The 16,891-nt window shown below is 41.2% G+C and overlaps 2 protein-coding genes across 17 annotated transcripts in view; one reads left to right on the plus strand and one right to left on the minus strand.

The window, feature by feature from the left end:
- The window catches only part of LOC128862720 (mucin-19), a 94,453-nt gene that overhangs the window by 50,814 nt on the left and 26,748 nt on the right, over positions 1-16,891 (minus strand). For 13 of the 16 annotated variants that reach the window (XM_054101397.1, XM_054101403.1, XM_054101402.1 and 10 more), the window contains exons 2-5: positions 12,969-13,563; positions 11,687-12,019; positions 3,051-11,572; positions 2,714-2,903 (exon numbers count right to left, since the gene is read on the minus strand). In XM_054101397.1, coding sequence (XP_053957372.1) covers positions 2,714-2,903; positions 3,051-11,572; positions 11,687-12,019; positions 12,969-13,012 — 9,089 coding nt within the window. In that variant the 5' untranslated portion in view covers positions 13,013-13,563. The remainder of the gene's footprint in view (positions 1-2,713; positions 2,904-3,050; positions 11,573-11,686; positions 12,020-12,968; positions 13,564-16,891) is intronic. The other 3 variants (XM_054101394.1, XM_054101395.1, XM_054101393.1) reach the window with 1 other exon arrangement.
- On the plus strand, positions 1,142-2,615 carry LOC128863329 (girdin). The gene is made up of 2 exons (XM_054102448.1): positions 1,142-1,754; positions 1,855-2,615. Exons 1-2 carry the CDS (start codon positions 1,142-1,144, stop codon positions 2,613-2,615), a joined length of 1,374 nt encoding a protein of 457 aa, XP_053958423.1.

Below are 16,891 nucleotides of genomic sequence, written 5' to 3' on the forward strand. Positions count from 1 at the left end.
TTGAGCATTTGTGGGATCTATTAGAAAAATGAATCGGCATTAACATATGTAACAAGTAAAGTGGCTTTGCGAAATGTTATGCGGCCCGAATGGGCGAAGACTACAACTGAAGAAACAGAGAAGTTAGTAAGCTCAATGGCAAATAGATTGAGTGAAGTCCTAAAACACCGAGGCTATCCAACGAAATTTAAATTTTTGTTTTTGTATATTATTTATAAACCTTTTTCCATATGTTTAAAACCTGTACGCAGACTTTGTGGTTGCTATATTTCCATGATGCTGCAATTACTTACTGTTATGAAAACAACGAAGTGAAGCACATTTTTTTTATTTCTTTTGCTTTCGTAACTTAAAAATTTAATGAAAGAATAAAGAAATAAATATGTTTTCAACTATAAAATATATTGTGTTTTTACTCAAATTAAAAACATTTGTAAAGTGTACGCAGACTTTATGGGATATGTGTATGAACATATCTTGTTTTTGACAAATGCTCTATGACAATACGAAGCAACTCAATTGTCGCATACTTTTTCCCATCTAAAACCAACGTTAACACGTTGAATGCCATGGAGGTCACCGGTGACCGGCACCGGTGACAAGGATTGCAAGAAACATATAATTTGACTAATAGTGTCATATAATTTGCAATAGTGTAATTGATATAATGTAGTATAGAACATGCAAAAATATTTTATTTAAATATGAGAAATGTGTGCTCGTATATAAATTTCATATACACCTAATACATATGTTTCGCATACTAACAAATTCATGTTGGCGCCACGGGCGATCGGAGTGGCATTCAACGTGTTAACGCAACATATTGGATTATTTCAAGATAAATTAAACACACGCATTACGCGTCTTTTTATTTATTTTTATGTGTCTACTTATTGCATTTAATTTCTTTTCATTTTTCTATTTTATAAAATATGCATAAAATAAAAAAAAAACACTACTTATTAATGTTTGTTTTGGCTGTATGTTAAACCACTTCGCCTTGAAGTTAATCTTCAAATGAAGAAAAATAATAAATAATCAAAATCAAAAATAATAAATAATCAAAATCAAATATTCTCTTTTTGTTTGAAAAAATTTTGAAAAAAAAAAAACGAGCTGTTTACAAATAGAACGCATAATGTCCATATATAAGTCTGAGGAGGAATCATCTGTTTTGCGCAACAACAGCATATACGCACACGCGAAACTACCTTTTCAATATAATGAAAGCGCTGGAGATTTCGCTTTAGAAACATTCATCAACAATCTGCAATTGGACCTTTATAGGTTAATGAATGAAGAGGCAAAGAACGAGTATTTGGAAAAATATGATGCTTTAGATATGTTCACGGCCGTTCAGGAAATAAACCACGAGTTAGCTTCAGTTAAATTAGAAAATCACTTTCTTACGGATTTTCTCGAGCGGAACGATCCGAAAATGTTGTTCGGTCTCAAACAAAGACGTACCACTGCAGAACAGCAAAGGCGTTTGACAACGGCTTCAATCTCCGCCGCAAGTGCACATTTATCGATCGCAACACCACGGCGCTCAGTCGGTTCCCGACCCTCTGAGAATATGTCCATTTACAACACAAGTCAATCAAATTACACTGGTACTTCAAAGAAAGGTGGACTGCTAGATATGCACGGCGGACAAATGGACTATCGGCTAAATTACAAAGCCAAATGTGATATGGCGGAGAAGGCTACAACCGAAATTGAGAAACGAGTCAATGAGATGGAGTCTAAAGGTACGAAAACAGTATACAGTAACAGGATTGTAACAGTAATAGTAATTGTATGAATCATCACCTTAATACACTTGCATTTCACTTCGACGAATATGTATAGCAATGCAGGGAATTAAATTTCTGAATGCTAGAATCGAGGAGTTGCAATTCCGATACAATGAAACCGAGGAAACAATCATGAATTTTCAACTGCATTTTCTAAACGATAAACAAGATCTTTTATTTTTGGAGACCGCTGGTGAAAAACAGGTAGAACGAAAGTTTCGAAAGTTCGTTAACAATTGGCTGAAAAACGCTCGTGCACTTCTCAGCACAATGCGCCTGCGTATCACAGCGCTAAACGAAAGTTGCCAACAGCTACGCAGTGATCTCATTACAAAGGCAGACCTTAGCGGCATATTGAGTGAAGTGGATTTTGAACAATTGATAATAAAGCGAAATGAACTACTGAACTCACTTGACGAAAAAAACGCACATATGGCTGGACTGAAGAGCGTTACGGGTAAAGCATCATTGGCCATGTCCGAAGAAAAGAAAATCATGATGAATCTTGAGGAAGAATCAAAATCAATTGCGTACAAGACGATTGATATAATTAAAAACGTTTCGCAGCTTGAAAGGGAAACCAAATGCGTTGAAGAGGAAAATAAGAAGGAGTTGAAAGTGCTCCAAACACTAAAGGAACAATTGGAACTCTACCAGGCACCTAGCGTATATCAGTATGTTGAAAAGAAGGACGAATTGCTGATGCTGGAAAAGGAGGAAAAAATGTTGCACCGAAAAATTTACATATTAAATGTAAAACTTAATAATGTTTCGAATCGTTGTACAAAAATGAAGGGACACAATATTGGTTTGTAGGTTGAATGGTTGATGACCATTATTACATATTTCCTTACTAAGTTTTATGCGAAATATATTTATCCATGACCTTCGCGATCAGTTTTTCGTGCACTTACCCGAATGATAAAAGTCCCTTCTCGACCTTAAAGCATTCAGACTTGGCCCAATTGCCGTACTGTATTTCATCCAAGCCTAGGGAGGCCAAGGCGTCACGTTCCCTTGGTATGTACTCATCATTAATGCTCGTCTTTTTTTCACGTTCTCGCTCACGCATTCGTTTCTCTTTGCGGCGTCTTGAACGCAAACCTACAAGAAACAGTTAAAAACGTGCATTTTTAATATCGCATAACTTTCAAATACAACAATGATATTAAAATATAAAAATAGTATTTTTAGCTGTTCATGTTGATAAAGTATATTTGAAGCATACTTGAAAACATTTTTCATACTTACTTATGCCTCCCTCTTCGTCACTGTTCTCATTGGAAGAGTCATCTGAATTAATTTCCATAACATCCTCATGGCCATAGCGTTTAATTTGTGTACGCCTTCTAGGTTCAGATAACACGAGATCTTCGGTTTCATCACGTTCACAAGCATCCGGATCAATATCCGCTTTCTTAGCCCACTTTGTCCAGAAGTCGGGATCGTCGATTTTAATATCCGATCGATTACCAGATGCAGCAAATGAAGCTTTTGAAAAAGTTGATCCCTTTTCAGATTCCATTGTAATAACCTGTGTGCGTCGTTTCAAAATCGAATCGATATCTTCTTCACAAAACTTATCTCCGGCGTTATCATCGTCCATCACAGCACCGTAAGCGCCCTTTCGCAACAAATCTTCAATTTCCTTTTTTGAAAGCTGCCGATTGCTACCGTCCTTGGAGTTTTGGGTATTCATTGATTGCAACACCGCTTTGTCCAATCCCAATTTAAGTGAAGCCTTATCGAACATTTCACGTTCGTAAGTGTTTCGGCAAAGCAAACGATAAATCTTTACCATTTTACGCTGACCGATACGATGGCAACGCGCTTGCGCTTGTAAATCGTTCTGTGGATTCCAATCCGAATCATAAATAATAACTGTATCGGCGGCAGTCAAGTTAATGCCCAAACCACCGGCTTTAGTGCACAACAAGAAGACAAAACGATCAGAGCCGGGTTTAGAGTAGCGATCGATAGCTTCTTGACGCAAGTTTCCACGTATGCGACCATCGATACGTTCAAACGGATACTTTCTATATACTAAATAGTCTTCCAAGATATCGAGGCAGCGCACCATCTGACTGAAAATCAACACCCGATGCCCATTCGCTCTTAGTTTTGGCAACAATTTGTCAATTAACACCATTTTACCAGCTGATTGTATAAGATTTTTGTAGTACGACTCGGGATCATCACCATGTTGCGCTCGAAAATCGTATTGTATCTGCTCTTCGGCACCATTCAAAAGATATGGATGTATACAACATTTGCGCAACTCCATCATTGTGTTCATGAGATTGGGTATGTTCGCCGAGGTTGTACCTTTCTTTAGGAAAGAGAAGTTCTGTTCCAAAATACCACGATAGTATTTCTTTTGTATATTTGTCAGTTCTACCTCGATGATAGTCTCCTCCTTTGGAGCAAGCGATTTTTCTACATCGTCTTTGAGACGTCGCAACATCATTGGTTTCAATAAAGCCTGCAATTTATTCACTTCCTCTTCGGTACGCAAACTACCGAATTCCGACATGAAGTCATCAGGACAAGAAAATTGACTCGGCTCGAGGAAATTCAATAGTGAAAATAGTTCACTTATGTTATTTTGCAAAGGTGTGCCAGACAGTAGTACACGGTGTTCTAAATTTAATTGCCTCAGCCCCTCAAGCAATTTACAATTTCGATTCTTCAAACGATGAGCCTCATCGATTACACATAACCGCCAATTGAACGATTTCAAATCCATGTGATCAGTCACAATCATTTCGAATGTCGTAATTAGTACATTGAATTTAACAGGCTCTTTTAGTATCTTACCACTTTCAGTTTTATAATAAAATTCATAGTCTTGTATCATTTGTTTGCTTGTTACTGATCCATGATAAACGACGACGTTCATATCGGTCCAACCTTCGAATTCGCGCTGCCAATTTGGAATAGTTGATAATGGTGCAATAACGAGGAAAGGACCGCGAATGCCGTATTCATACACCGAATGTACAAATGTTAAACTTTGTATAGTTTTTCCTAAGCCCATCTCGTCAGCTAAGATACAATTGTGCGAGTTATACCAAGAAAATTTTAACCAATTCAAACCTTCTAATTGGTACGGACGTAAAGTGTTGCCACTCTTATAAACTGGGGTCTTTTCTAGTTTTTTCCATTGCTCAGGGTGTGGACGTTTTTTGTTCTTCCACTCGGGGCGTGGTGGTAATTTATTAAAACGCATATATTGCTCAATTTTATCTGCATCCACGTCTTCTTCCAACTCCCATGTGCAATCTTCGTAGGCCAAGGACTTCCACTTCACTAAATAGTGCTTCGTGGTTTCGCCCGTGTTTTCATCTGTGTGGACAGACATGTCCAGCACGCGGTCGACTTCAACAAAATCGGGGTTGAAGGGGTCTTCTTCAATGCTATCGAAGATGTTCATTTGTTGTGCTTGCTTCTGCTGGAAGCGACGAATCTTAGCAGTTACTCGACGGTCTCCTTTAAAGAGTTCCTCTTCAGTGCGCCACTCGCAGTGAAGATACGAGAAGTTTCGATATTTCACGAAATATTCCTCCACGTCAATGTACACAGGATCTGGTTTAAATGAGCTCGAATCGGCGTCTCTGCTATTATCTTCATCTTTATCTTTGTTATCAGTGTTACCTTTCTTATCTTTGTAGTCCTCCTCTTTATTATTTTCATCACCTTTGCATTTGCCTTCATCAACAGTTGTATCCTTTTCGGACCTAGAAACGTTGTCACTATCTTTTGAAGCTGTTTTATTCTCCTCTGATTCCTCTTTAGCCGTCACTACGCCTGTATCCTCTTCAATCTTAGGTTCATCATCAACATCCATATTTTCCACTTTCTTCAAATTCTCTACATCTCCTTCATTTTTTACCACTGCATTAAACATTTCCGTTTCATCTAACTTGTCAACAATACTTTTTATAGATCCATCTTTGTCTTTGCTATCTTCTTCCTTTATCTCTTGGTCAGCATTTTTGATAGGTACATCATCACCTTTATTTTCATTGCTTTTAACTTCTAATTCCTTAGAAAACGTGTTTTCTTCAGACTGCCGTTCCGGCTCTTCACTTTCAGTTTCTTCTACTTCGCCGTCGTCGCATTTGGCAACAGGCATGGCTTGCTCATTTTCATCGATATTCATTTTCTCAGACTCCACTTCGGGGTCCGCTGGATTTTGGATACCCTTATTCTTTTGGCATTCGTTCTTTTCACTTTCCTTTTCCAATTTATCATCATCCACCTCCATTTTTGATTTTTCCGCGAATTCTTCTTTCTCTTCTTTCAATTCTTCCTCTGCTTTATTTTCATTAGTCTCCTCAGACTTTTCGTGGCTTTCATGCGTCTCTTCTTTATTTACTTGTATCTTCTTTTCCTCTCCTTTGAGCTGTTCTGAAGGTGGGTCCGGTATTAATTCTCGTCGGCCCATACGAACCGCCAACACGTATTGTACAACCATGCTGTCTTCATCTCCAGTATTAATATATACATAGTTGGGTTTAGAAGATATTGGTGGTAGAACCTCTAGCACTGATTTGTCCTTCTCTGTCGCCGTGCTAGAACTCGCCTCCGTTGCAGTTCCATCTTCAACTTCACCTGATACTGCTTTCTCTTCGCTTCCAACAGTTTCACCATCAGCTCCCAAGTTTACTGCACCTGTGTCCACCTTCTCTGCATCAGAAATCTGTGGTGCTACACCTGTCACAGGAGCTGCTGCTACCGCAGCCGATCCCTTCTTTTCTTTCTTAACTGGAGATGTTATCAGGGACGAATCGTCATCTGAAAATCGCAGCATTACATCATCAATATACTTCTTTCGCTGGGTGTTTCGGGAAGAGCGTCGCTTATTCGTATCCGTTTCGGAGTCGGGTGGTGGCGACGGCGGTGGCGTACTTGCCAGAGTGTCATCTTCACCGTCCGATTCGGGTACAATTCTTCCCCGATTACGGCGCTTTTTAAGCGCCCTTGCAGAGAGTGTACCCCTACGACGAGTTGTATACGTCGCGTCATCGCTATTATTACCACGATTACGTCCACCCGAACGTTTCTTACTTCGCCGACTTGGTGTTGTTGTGGCGTCGCCTGCAGAATCAGGCACTGAGTCCACAGTCTCATCGCCAGCCTCCGTAGACTTTTCATCATCAGCGTTCGCCCGCGTTGTAGGTATTTTTGAAACCGGTATATCGTCGTAATCTGGCGCTTCACCGTCTATGTTGGTAGCTTTCAATTCAAGACCAGGTTCATCCGATGTTGTAGTTTCGGGCTTATTTGCACCCTCACCATTTTCATTAAGAGCATTACCACTTTGCTCTGCAGCATCTGACTTACAAACAGAAAGAGGTTTGTTATCCTCAGCTTCACTGCCATCGGCCTTTTCTTCCTCTTCGCCGGTCTTTTTCTTTTTGGCACCACTGCGCCTGCGTATGGAAGCAAGTGATTCACTTGAGTTAAGCTCACCATCTTTTACTTTTTTTGCCTTAGGAGTGCGATCACGCGGTGGTTTGTTTGGATCCTTAGGTGCACGTGGCTTACGGGGTTTCTTCTTCTTGCCCGCGTCATCTGTGGACGTATCCAGTTCATTAGCTGAGTGCACAATATCTTGCGAGTGATCGCCACTTCCTTCATTATATTCAAGCATTCCTACTACCGATGTGTCACCGGCGCCTTGTGTCACACAATCCTCGGACACAGGCAATTGGGTGGTAGGAATTACATGTGAGGGCACAACGTTGCCACTTATATCCATAATATCGCAGGTAGGTTGCTGTGATTGTTGCAAAGCAGCCTTCTCCCCTTTTTTAGTGCGTGGTTTGCGTGGTTTGTTTGCGCCCTTTCCGCGACCACGTCCAGTAGTGCTCGAAACTTGTGGACTCTCCACCATCATTTGGCTGTGGAGCACACTGCTGCCGCCATATATCGGAGGCACGCTACCACTCTGGTAGAGTACACATTGCGGTCCACCGCTTGCACATTGGTCATTCACCTCATGTTGCTGCAACATATTTAAACGTTCTTGCAAGCGAACAATTTTCTCTTGGTGATCGGGCCCCGTCGGTGGCATGCAATACATTTCTTGCAGCTGCTGTTGTAAAGCAGCAATTTCTTGTTGATGCAGCATTGGATAAGAAGGATATATGTGGCCGGGCGGTGGCACTGGTGGACCATATGGAGGTAACATTATTTGTTGAGTACCATCATAACCCATAGCAGTCATTCCAGGTGTGTTAGCCATTGGATGATGTGGCAGCATGCTTGGTGGCAACATTGGTGCAATTTGTGGCTGAGATTGGGACAGTGGTTGTGGTTGAGTATTTGATATAACCGTCGTCACATTCTGTACAGCAGTTATCTGAGTCATGGTATCACCAGGAGTTGTTGTCGGCGCTAAAGGCAACTGCGGCTGCGATTTAGTTTGTTCGGATAAAGGTTGGAGCGGCTGTGCTGTCGTTTGCTCAGATACTATTATTTGTTGCTCCGTTTCTGTAGCAGACAACGTCTCCTCCGAACACTTCGCTTGCTCCAGAAGCACATCTGGCAAAGTGACATCCGACGATTTTATTGTTTCTTCAACTACTGCGCCGACTGCAGTAGCAGTATTGCAGGAATTACCGGGTACTATTTCCTCTTCTGTTGTTTTTGCAACCTCGGTAACTGGGTCATTTGTTTTGAAACCGATATCAGTTGACTGCGCGGAAGCAATATCCGCACATTGTTGCTGTGCCGGTGCTTCTTCGGCAGTGCTAATATTTTGCTGAATCTTTTGCTGTAGCTTGCTGGCACTATCGAACTCATTAACACTCGCGACAGCGCCGATAAATGAGGATTGGGAATTGCTATCTAGCATTGCGGCGGCAGCTGAAGCGGCGGAGGACGCTGCTGCTACAGCGGCGCTTGTTGAAGACATTGAGTTGTTGTCGAAAAGACTTGCGCCAGCGCTGTCTAGAAGTCCGCCGTGTGCTGTAGCCGTGGCTGAATTCGAATTGCTGTTCAACGCCGCATTGCCGATACTATCAATCCCTGACAATGATTGTTGCTGATTATTACTACTGTTAATTGAACTTTGTGAATTACTATCATGCACTGAGGTGGGCTGATTGTTGACTATGCTGTTGGTCGAGCTATTACTGCTGCTATTGTTACTGTCGTTTGCTGCTACCGCTAATGTAGAAGAGTCGTTCGAATTTGCAGTCTCGTTAAGAATGCTAGCCAAATGGTGTGAAGGAGTTGTAGGCTGTTGTGGTTGTGGTTGTTGCTGCTGAATTGCCAACGGTGGTTGTTGTTGTTGTTGTGTGGCAACATTTGGAGTAACAGCTAATGGTGACGAAGCATGTGCTGGTGACATAACTAATTGCGTCGTTGGCTGTTGTAGTTCACGTTGTTGCAACTGCTGTGCTTGCTGCTGTTGGTGCTGTAGTAATGGTTGTTGTTGTTGTGGTTGCGGCTGTGGCTGAGCCTGTGGCTGCGACTGTGTTTGCGTTTGCGAGGGTGGTGGCTCCAACTGTGAAAGCTGCTGTTGCTGTAGCGCAGACTGCAAACCAGTTGGGGGATCTTGTGTCGCCGTCAGCATCGCAGCAAACGGATCTCCAAGCAACTGCTGATTGTGCTGTTGTTGATATGATTGATGCAGTTGTTGTTGGGGCTGATTGTGTGGTGATAATTGTGGATGAAGTCTGGGTGATTGCTGCTGGAGCATAGATTGTTGATGTGGCGACGGTTGCTGTTGTAGCTGCGACTGAGCATGAGACGATGGCTGCTGTTGTTGCTGTGCTTGAGAAGTCGGTACCACACCAGCTGTAGGATCATGACTTGGTGTGTTTCTGCTCATAAGTGTAGCGGTTGTATGATCAGTAGCTGGTGACATTTGATGATGACCTATGTGGTGGATGCTAGGCAGCCCGGGTGGTTGATGGTGTAATTGCTGTTGTTGCGGTTGCTGTTGTGTAGATGTTGTAGCCTGTTGCTGCTGTTGCGCATGCATCGGTGACATTGATGGTAACTGTTGTTGTTGCAGCTGCTGCTGCTGTTGTTGCTGATGCTGATGTCCACCGCCTACAATATCATTAATCGAGTGCTGTAATTGCTCGTTCAATTGTTGATGCTGTGGCTGCGGCTGTGATTGCGGCGGTTGTGTTTGTTGTTGCGGTGGAGGTGGCTGTTGCTGCTGAGGAGTTCCAATCGCCGATGGGTGTCCAGCCGGTGGCTGCTGATGAGTCATACCCTGTGCTTGTGCGTACAAGTTCATTTGTTGCTGTTGGTGCTGCAACTGCGACTGTGTACTCATGCTACTGCTAACACTCAATGCAGTGGGGTTTTGTGACTGTGGCAAGCCCAAGTGGGGACTCCACTGCAAGTGATGTTGAGGTGAAACTGGCATGCGTGGTCCCATCGGTGACATTGTGGCATGGCTAGACGCCTGGCGATATGCCGATGGATAATCCATTGGTACACCTCCTGGACCAGACATGACGCTCTGCGTCGGCATAACCATCTGCTCGAGTGCCTGTAGGGTGTTGACAACTGGTGGGCCACCGTTACCTTTTGAGCTTGGTGGTCCTGTATTTGGTAGTTGTGGGCGTGGCGATGTAAGGCCAACCATGCCCGATATGCTGTGATGCGACGGCTGTTGTTGACTGGGTGAATTCACTTGTTGAGTTTGCGCTTGGGCTTGCGACTGTGGTGGTGGCTTGGCCGGCGACATTCCAGGTCGCGGAGACATTTGCGGATGTGGCGACATTGTTGGTGGCCTTGGTGACATTTGTGGCGAAAGCTGTGGAAATGGAGCACGGTATTGTGGCGACGATGACAGTTGTGATGGCGTGGTCTGATGTTTAGTTGATGACAAATACGATGCGGCGGCGGATTGTACGCTTTGTACACTGTTCGGCTGCTGCTGGTTCTGTTGTTGTTGTTGCTGTTGATGATGACTGCTATAACTTGGTGGAACTCCTATGTTATGAGGTGTAGGCAACCCAGCACCCGGCAATTGCTGATGTTGACTTGGCGGTTGTATTAAACCAACATGATTTTGTTGCTGCTGCTGTTGTTGGATCTGTTGTGTCTGTTGTTGGCTCTGCAACATGTGTGCAGTGGATTGTTGCTGCTGTGGCGTACCCAAGCCGGGGGGTAACGATGGCTGACTTGTTCCAGTATTACTACCATGCGGTAAACCCGTTGGATTTTGTTGCTGCTGTTGCTGTTGTTGCTGCTGTTGTTGTTGTTGACTACCTGGTCCCATATGGGCTGAACCATGCGCGCTTAACTGCCCTGCCTGCTGCTGCTGGGCGGTTAAGTGATGCGTTGGTACGCTGGTTGGTGCACCTGATGTTGGCACATGTTGGCCGTAGGGATTTGTCTGATCCAAGTGCCCATAGGGAACATGTTGAGCACCACGACTCGACTGATGTTGCATGGAGTTGACATAGGGGCTATGCGCATAACCTTGAGGACCACCTGGCACCGGTACAGACGAACCTGCCTGCCCCGTTGATGCCGGTGCAACTGGGTATAGTGGATGTTGGCTCGGGGCCTGTGGATAATGTTGGGGCAAACGAGTTGGCTGGTTTGATTGTTGTTGCTGCTGTGGAGTAGGCGCTTGCTGCTGCTGCGGTTGTTGTGTCTGCGACAAAGTGCCGTAGCCTGCAGCACTAACACTTGGGCCGGGTTGCTGCAACAATCCACTGATGCCCATTTGCTGCGATGCATATGACAATTTCTGTTGATCCTGTTGGCCGTAGGTGGGCATATGCTGGCGATAGCTGTAATGTTAATTGTACGAATGAAATCAATTGAGGTGTTAATATTTAGATTTTTGTTCCCAATATGACAATCACTTGGAAGATATTTTTTTTTTTTTTTGTGAAGTGTTTTACCTTGGTTGCGCTGTAGGTTGCCGCTGTTGTGTTGGAGGTGCTGACTGCGGATGACCATACGCACTCAGACCGGAACCAGGGTAGGCACCGGTCTGACTTGGTGCTGCACCCCAACCACCTAAATCGCTCATACCAAGATTGTGCTGATCGGCAGTCGTGAGCCCATATATGTTATCTGGCGTCGGTTGGTACGTTGCATATTGAGCTTGTTGCTGAAGCGGATGCGGAGCCCGGTGACGTGGTGGATAGGAGCCCGGAGGACCCATCGCACGCGGTGTTGCCGCCGCTGCGGCTGCTGCTGCTGCGGTGGGATCATACCGATAGTACGGGTCTCTGCAAGGTAAAAGTAGATAATACAGGAAATTTTAATACAAAGCATTTCAGTGGATATTAAGGGACGTGTTTCCAATTTCTGATTAACCCCCTTTTTCAGAACATAATCGGTAAATGGGTAAAAACTGATTTCTCAATCTCTAGTTAGCTACAAATTGAAACAGAACTAGTAGCTGGATGGCAGCGAAAAAAATAAATCCATTTGCTTTTTGAAATCGTTCTGCAAATTTGAAAAGGCTTTTTGGAACGAATTCAACTTCTGTATATGTTAAAAAGCTTTTTTTATTATACCTAATTTCTGTAGAATGAGCGTGGGGATTGTAAACCGCGTAATTCAAAAGTGTTCAATGCTACTGCAAGACTTTTATAAAATTTTTATTAAATTTGATATCTAAATTCTTCTTTTATTTTCATTATTATTATTAAATGAAATCATTAGGAAATACAAATAAAAATATAGGTGTCATAGATCAGCACGCATAACGATAGAACGTGTATACACAATAGTTTTGCAAATTCTTTTGTAAAATATTTACATTGATCGAACTAACAAAACGTCACCTACCCAGCCTTTGATGAAAATTAAATTGTGATTTCAAGCCATCATTCAGTTAAGTTACCACCGTTTAAAGATATTAACCAGGTATTGAGAAAGCAGCCCAAGTAAAGTTATGTATTGCCTGAATAACTGCCTCAGCCTCTACGGGCTCATTTCTTACTAACCTGTATATCCCCTACAAATACCGGAAGTGCTAATCTGGGGAGCTACCACTGGATTCAATAGCTTTCAGATCAGTAAACCCGTAGATCAAGCTATTAGGCAAATATATATTAACTACACGTCAAATATGCGTTAACTCTCTACAACCGGTGGTTCCACTTAAATTGACGTCAGTGATTGCTTGTTTTTTGCCCACAACTTTTTTTTTTTTTTGTATTATTGACTTACCCTTGGTGATTTCCGTGAAACATATTTTGTGCATTTCCATCCATCAGATTTTTCCAACGTGAAAAATCAAATCCTTATTTGTTCCACGTTTGTTGCAGTTAAAATATTTAGTGCATTTACGTGGCACGTGGTGAATTCGGAGCCTGTTGATCGATTTTTGGTGCGATGATGCAAATCGTTTCAACACTCTCTCCAAATGAAATTACGCTCATCCGTTTGAAGCTAGCATCAAAATAGGTTTTTCCACCCCGCCAAATTTGGTGGGAGGAAGATATATGTCTATCCGACAAACTTTTAATTATATATATGATTTTTTGTTTGCTTATAGGGAATTCGGGATTTTCATCTGAAGATTTTGTTGCGTTAGTGCATTAATTGCACACTTTCCTTTATAAATTGAGGAATCAACATTCACTAATTTTCGATCGTCACCTTTTCTCTCTCTTTATATGTTATCCGCGTTTGTTTTTAACTATATAATAATTGTTCAATACTTTCAAAAATTATTCAGAACTTTTAGCTTGAGATTATTTTCCAATGTAAAAAAAAGCAGACATTTCCTGGACATTTTCTAGCAGTTGCACATCATTTACAGCTGCAAAAACGTATGTTTTAAGAACGCATTAGCAAAATTTGATCTCAAATATAAATAGAATTTATTTATTTAGATGCGAGTGAAACCTAATTTAAATCATTGGGGTAACGATTTTATTTCAATATTATTTACACAAGTCACACGTTGTCGCTCATATTAGTGTAGTATCTGAAAGAAAAATAAAAAATAGACATTGTTTATACCATAAAATATATGGGTTAGATCTAAAGTAAATGCCAACTAAATACTGAGCATGTCGTGTGCACACACATTTTTTCACAAGCGAATGTAGATACATACATGAGTTACCGTAATATAGAAGGGCCCTAACTCATATTTTTGGTACTTTATGGCAGAAAGTTGCATACAGTTTTTTCAATAATTGAATATTATTTAGTGAATGTCTATTTAGAGATTATACAGGGTGGCTGATGAATTTTGCTACATTAAGAAACTCAAATAACTTTTTTTTTAGTGTATGGAATTCATTTATTTTTTTTTCAAGTTGAAGGTCATTAAATTTTATTAAATGTAGCTTAACTAGTTTTAAAAATAATTGAATTTAAATGCCCCCCATGCTCGTTGACACAAGTGCGGCATCTTAGTAAAAAGTTGTTCATTGCTGCTTTGAGAGTTGCGACAGGAATAGCCGCAATTGTTGCCCGAATGGATTGTTTTAGTTCATCCAAATTTGTTGGCTTTGTTTTATAAACTTCTTGTTTACATAAACCCCACAAGAAAAAGTCAGGTGCAGTATTTTCGTCGCAACTCTGTCATAACAGTCTGGGCTATGCGAGACGTTGCCCCAAGGCAAGTTTAACATGTTTTGGTCTTCTTCCACCATTTGCAGGATCTTCTGGCAAAATTCCAAGCGAATCGGCAAGTCTGCTCCATTCAGTTTGTTAACCATTTGAATTTTGTAGGGAAATAAGTCTAAATCTTTGTGCATTATTGTTTGCAAAGACTGTCGGCTGACACCAAGTTGAGCAGATAAGCTTCTTGTTGAAACCCTTGGATTGCTTTGTATAGCTGCAGCTACAGCAGCGATCGTTTCCTCCGTCCGAACTGGTGGGTTTCGATGATAAGGCCTTCTTGCGACTGTTCCTTGCTCAGCAAAATTATTCACCAGTCTCATTATGGTCCATCTGCTCGGGGGATCGCCGCCAAACATCCGCCTGTACTCTCTCTGTACCAAAACTACGGACTCCAGTGCGTGATAGCGGCGGACTATCCAAATTCTTGTTTGCGTGTCCCAGTTATCCATTTTAATAAATTTTAAAGATCAATCTGCAAATTAAAACAAAAATGGAACAGATAACTTAAAAAGAAAAAAAGTTATTCAATTTTTTTTTGGTAGCGGCTTTCATCAGCCACCCTGTACATCGAATCCGTTAAAAACTTGATTGGGTCGACATTCAGTCGTTATAATATATATATAATTGGCCTTTTTTCAGTGTTTAGCCGCATTCCTCCTCCAATTTATATTGTTCGTCTTGACATTTTTCCCCAAATGGAGGGACCTAAAGTTTTAAGCCGACTGCGAACCGCAGAAGGTTTTTATGAGGAACTTTTTCATAGAACAAATACAGTCGGAAGTTTGCCCTTGCCTGCCGAGGGGCGACCACTATTAGATAAGAAATGTTTATATTATTTGATGTTCATGCGAAGAGATTCGAACCTGTGCATTACCGAATCGTAGTCAGACTATCCGAGATTGTAGGAAAAATCGACATAGAACACGTAGGGCCGACAACCCTCTCGTTGAAATAAATTGTCATAAAAGCAGAGCAAAAGCTTCGAATGAAACTCGATAACGTTAACCACCCTAGGAACCGAAAGAGAAAAATATATTGGAAATTTCACTTGGGACATCAGAACAAAGCTATAAGCTGGAAAAATGAATAAGATTGAAGACCAACTCAAAAAATTTAAAGTGGATTTCGTAGCACTACAGGAATTACGTTGGGAATACTTTGGAGAAATAAGAAAAAAGATGGCATTCTTTATTACAGTGGTAGTCTAAAGAAAGCAGGAAGAAACGGCACGGGTTTCTAGATAGGAAAAGAGAGCAAAGAAAAAGGGTTGGGCCTAGAATCCGTTATTAGCAGAATATGCAAATTAAGAGTAAAGGGAGTGTTTACCGGATCTAGTCTCGAAGTATGGCCAGAGGATCTGAAACCAACCAGGAAAGGTTTAAAAGGTTAGTAAATATGAAAATATATAGTAAAAAAACAATTTTGTTTTCCCTTAGAAACTATTCCTACCTTTCAAACATTTGACGTCATTAAGAAATCAAACTAAATTTAAAAGTGAATGTATTATAATAGCTGTCATTTGTTTCCCACATTTGACATTGACAACCAACAATTTCTGATCGTAACCAAAATATAGGTCGATCCTTTAATTCCTCTCAAGACCTTCCTCCTTTTCTTTGTGATAGTGACGTTTGTCGTTACATGTGGTAGAACTTTACTTACTTTGATTACAATTTACAATGCCAAGGAGAAGACGAAGTCAATTAAAAGTGCGAAAGCTACCTCACGTACTGGCCGCACACTGATGCCCAACGAGAGGCAGATAATGTAAATAGTCGTATTGATATGTCGGAATTACGTTCTAGAGTGAGTAAAAATGAAGTGGATAGGCTTAGAATGCAACAAGTGAGTGCACATCCAACATAACAATAGCGAGCATGACACAATGATCCTGGAACGAGATGATATCGCCATGTTTGCTCTAAAATCCAAAAGATTTGTAGGTGAAATATAGGGATGACATGTTTGAGAATGTTTTGCTGTCAAACTTTCAATCCTACACTGCAAATGACTGCAAAAATTTACAATAAGACATTGATAGAAGGCATGTGCTTATCGGTTCTGTTCAAGTTAAGTCCCTTATAGATATGAAATTATAATACAGTGCACTCGCGGTAACTCGAATAGCCGCTAAGTCGAACGACGTGCTAACTCGAACACATTTTTTTCCCTATTGACTAGTTTGTAACTCGAACAATATTAAAGCGCTATAACTCGAACAAAAAAACAAATTTATTTGTACACACATTCTTTTCAAACATGTACATTTTGTACATACATACATATGTAATAGTATATGTATATAAATTATATGTATACTAGTGTATTGTCCATATGAATATTTCGACGTTAATATCCCGTTAGTTTTCTGGGAACAACATCTTGCATTGACCAAATTGCTTTAAATTTGTCATTTGTAGTGTATCAGTGCACGTGAGTAATGGATCATAAAAGGTTGAAGTGTTTAACATTAAAAGAGAGGGCTGAAGTCCTTAACAAAATTAAACGTGGAT

Source organism: Anastrepha ludens, chromosome 5 (assembly GCF_028408465.1).
Source record: "Anastrepha ludens isolate Willacy chromosome 5, idAnaLude1.1, whole genome shotgun sequence".
Lineage (NCBI taxonomy): Eukaryota > Metazoa > Arthropoda > Insecta > Diptera > Tephritidae > Anastrepha > Anastrepha ludens.

Excerpts from the sequence above, each read along its gene's own strand:
- LOC128863329 (XM_054102448.1), top strand. The coding sequence starts at position 1,142 with ATGTCCATATATAAGTCTGAGGAGGAATCATCTGTTTTGCGCAACAAC. Across the intron at positions 1,755-1,854 it reads CAATGAGATGGAGTCTAAAG|CAATGCAGGGAATTAAATTT; the intron begins GTACGAAAACAG and ends GAATATGTATAG.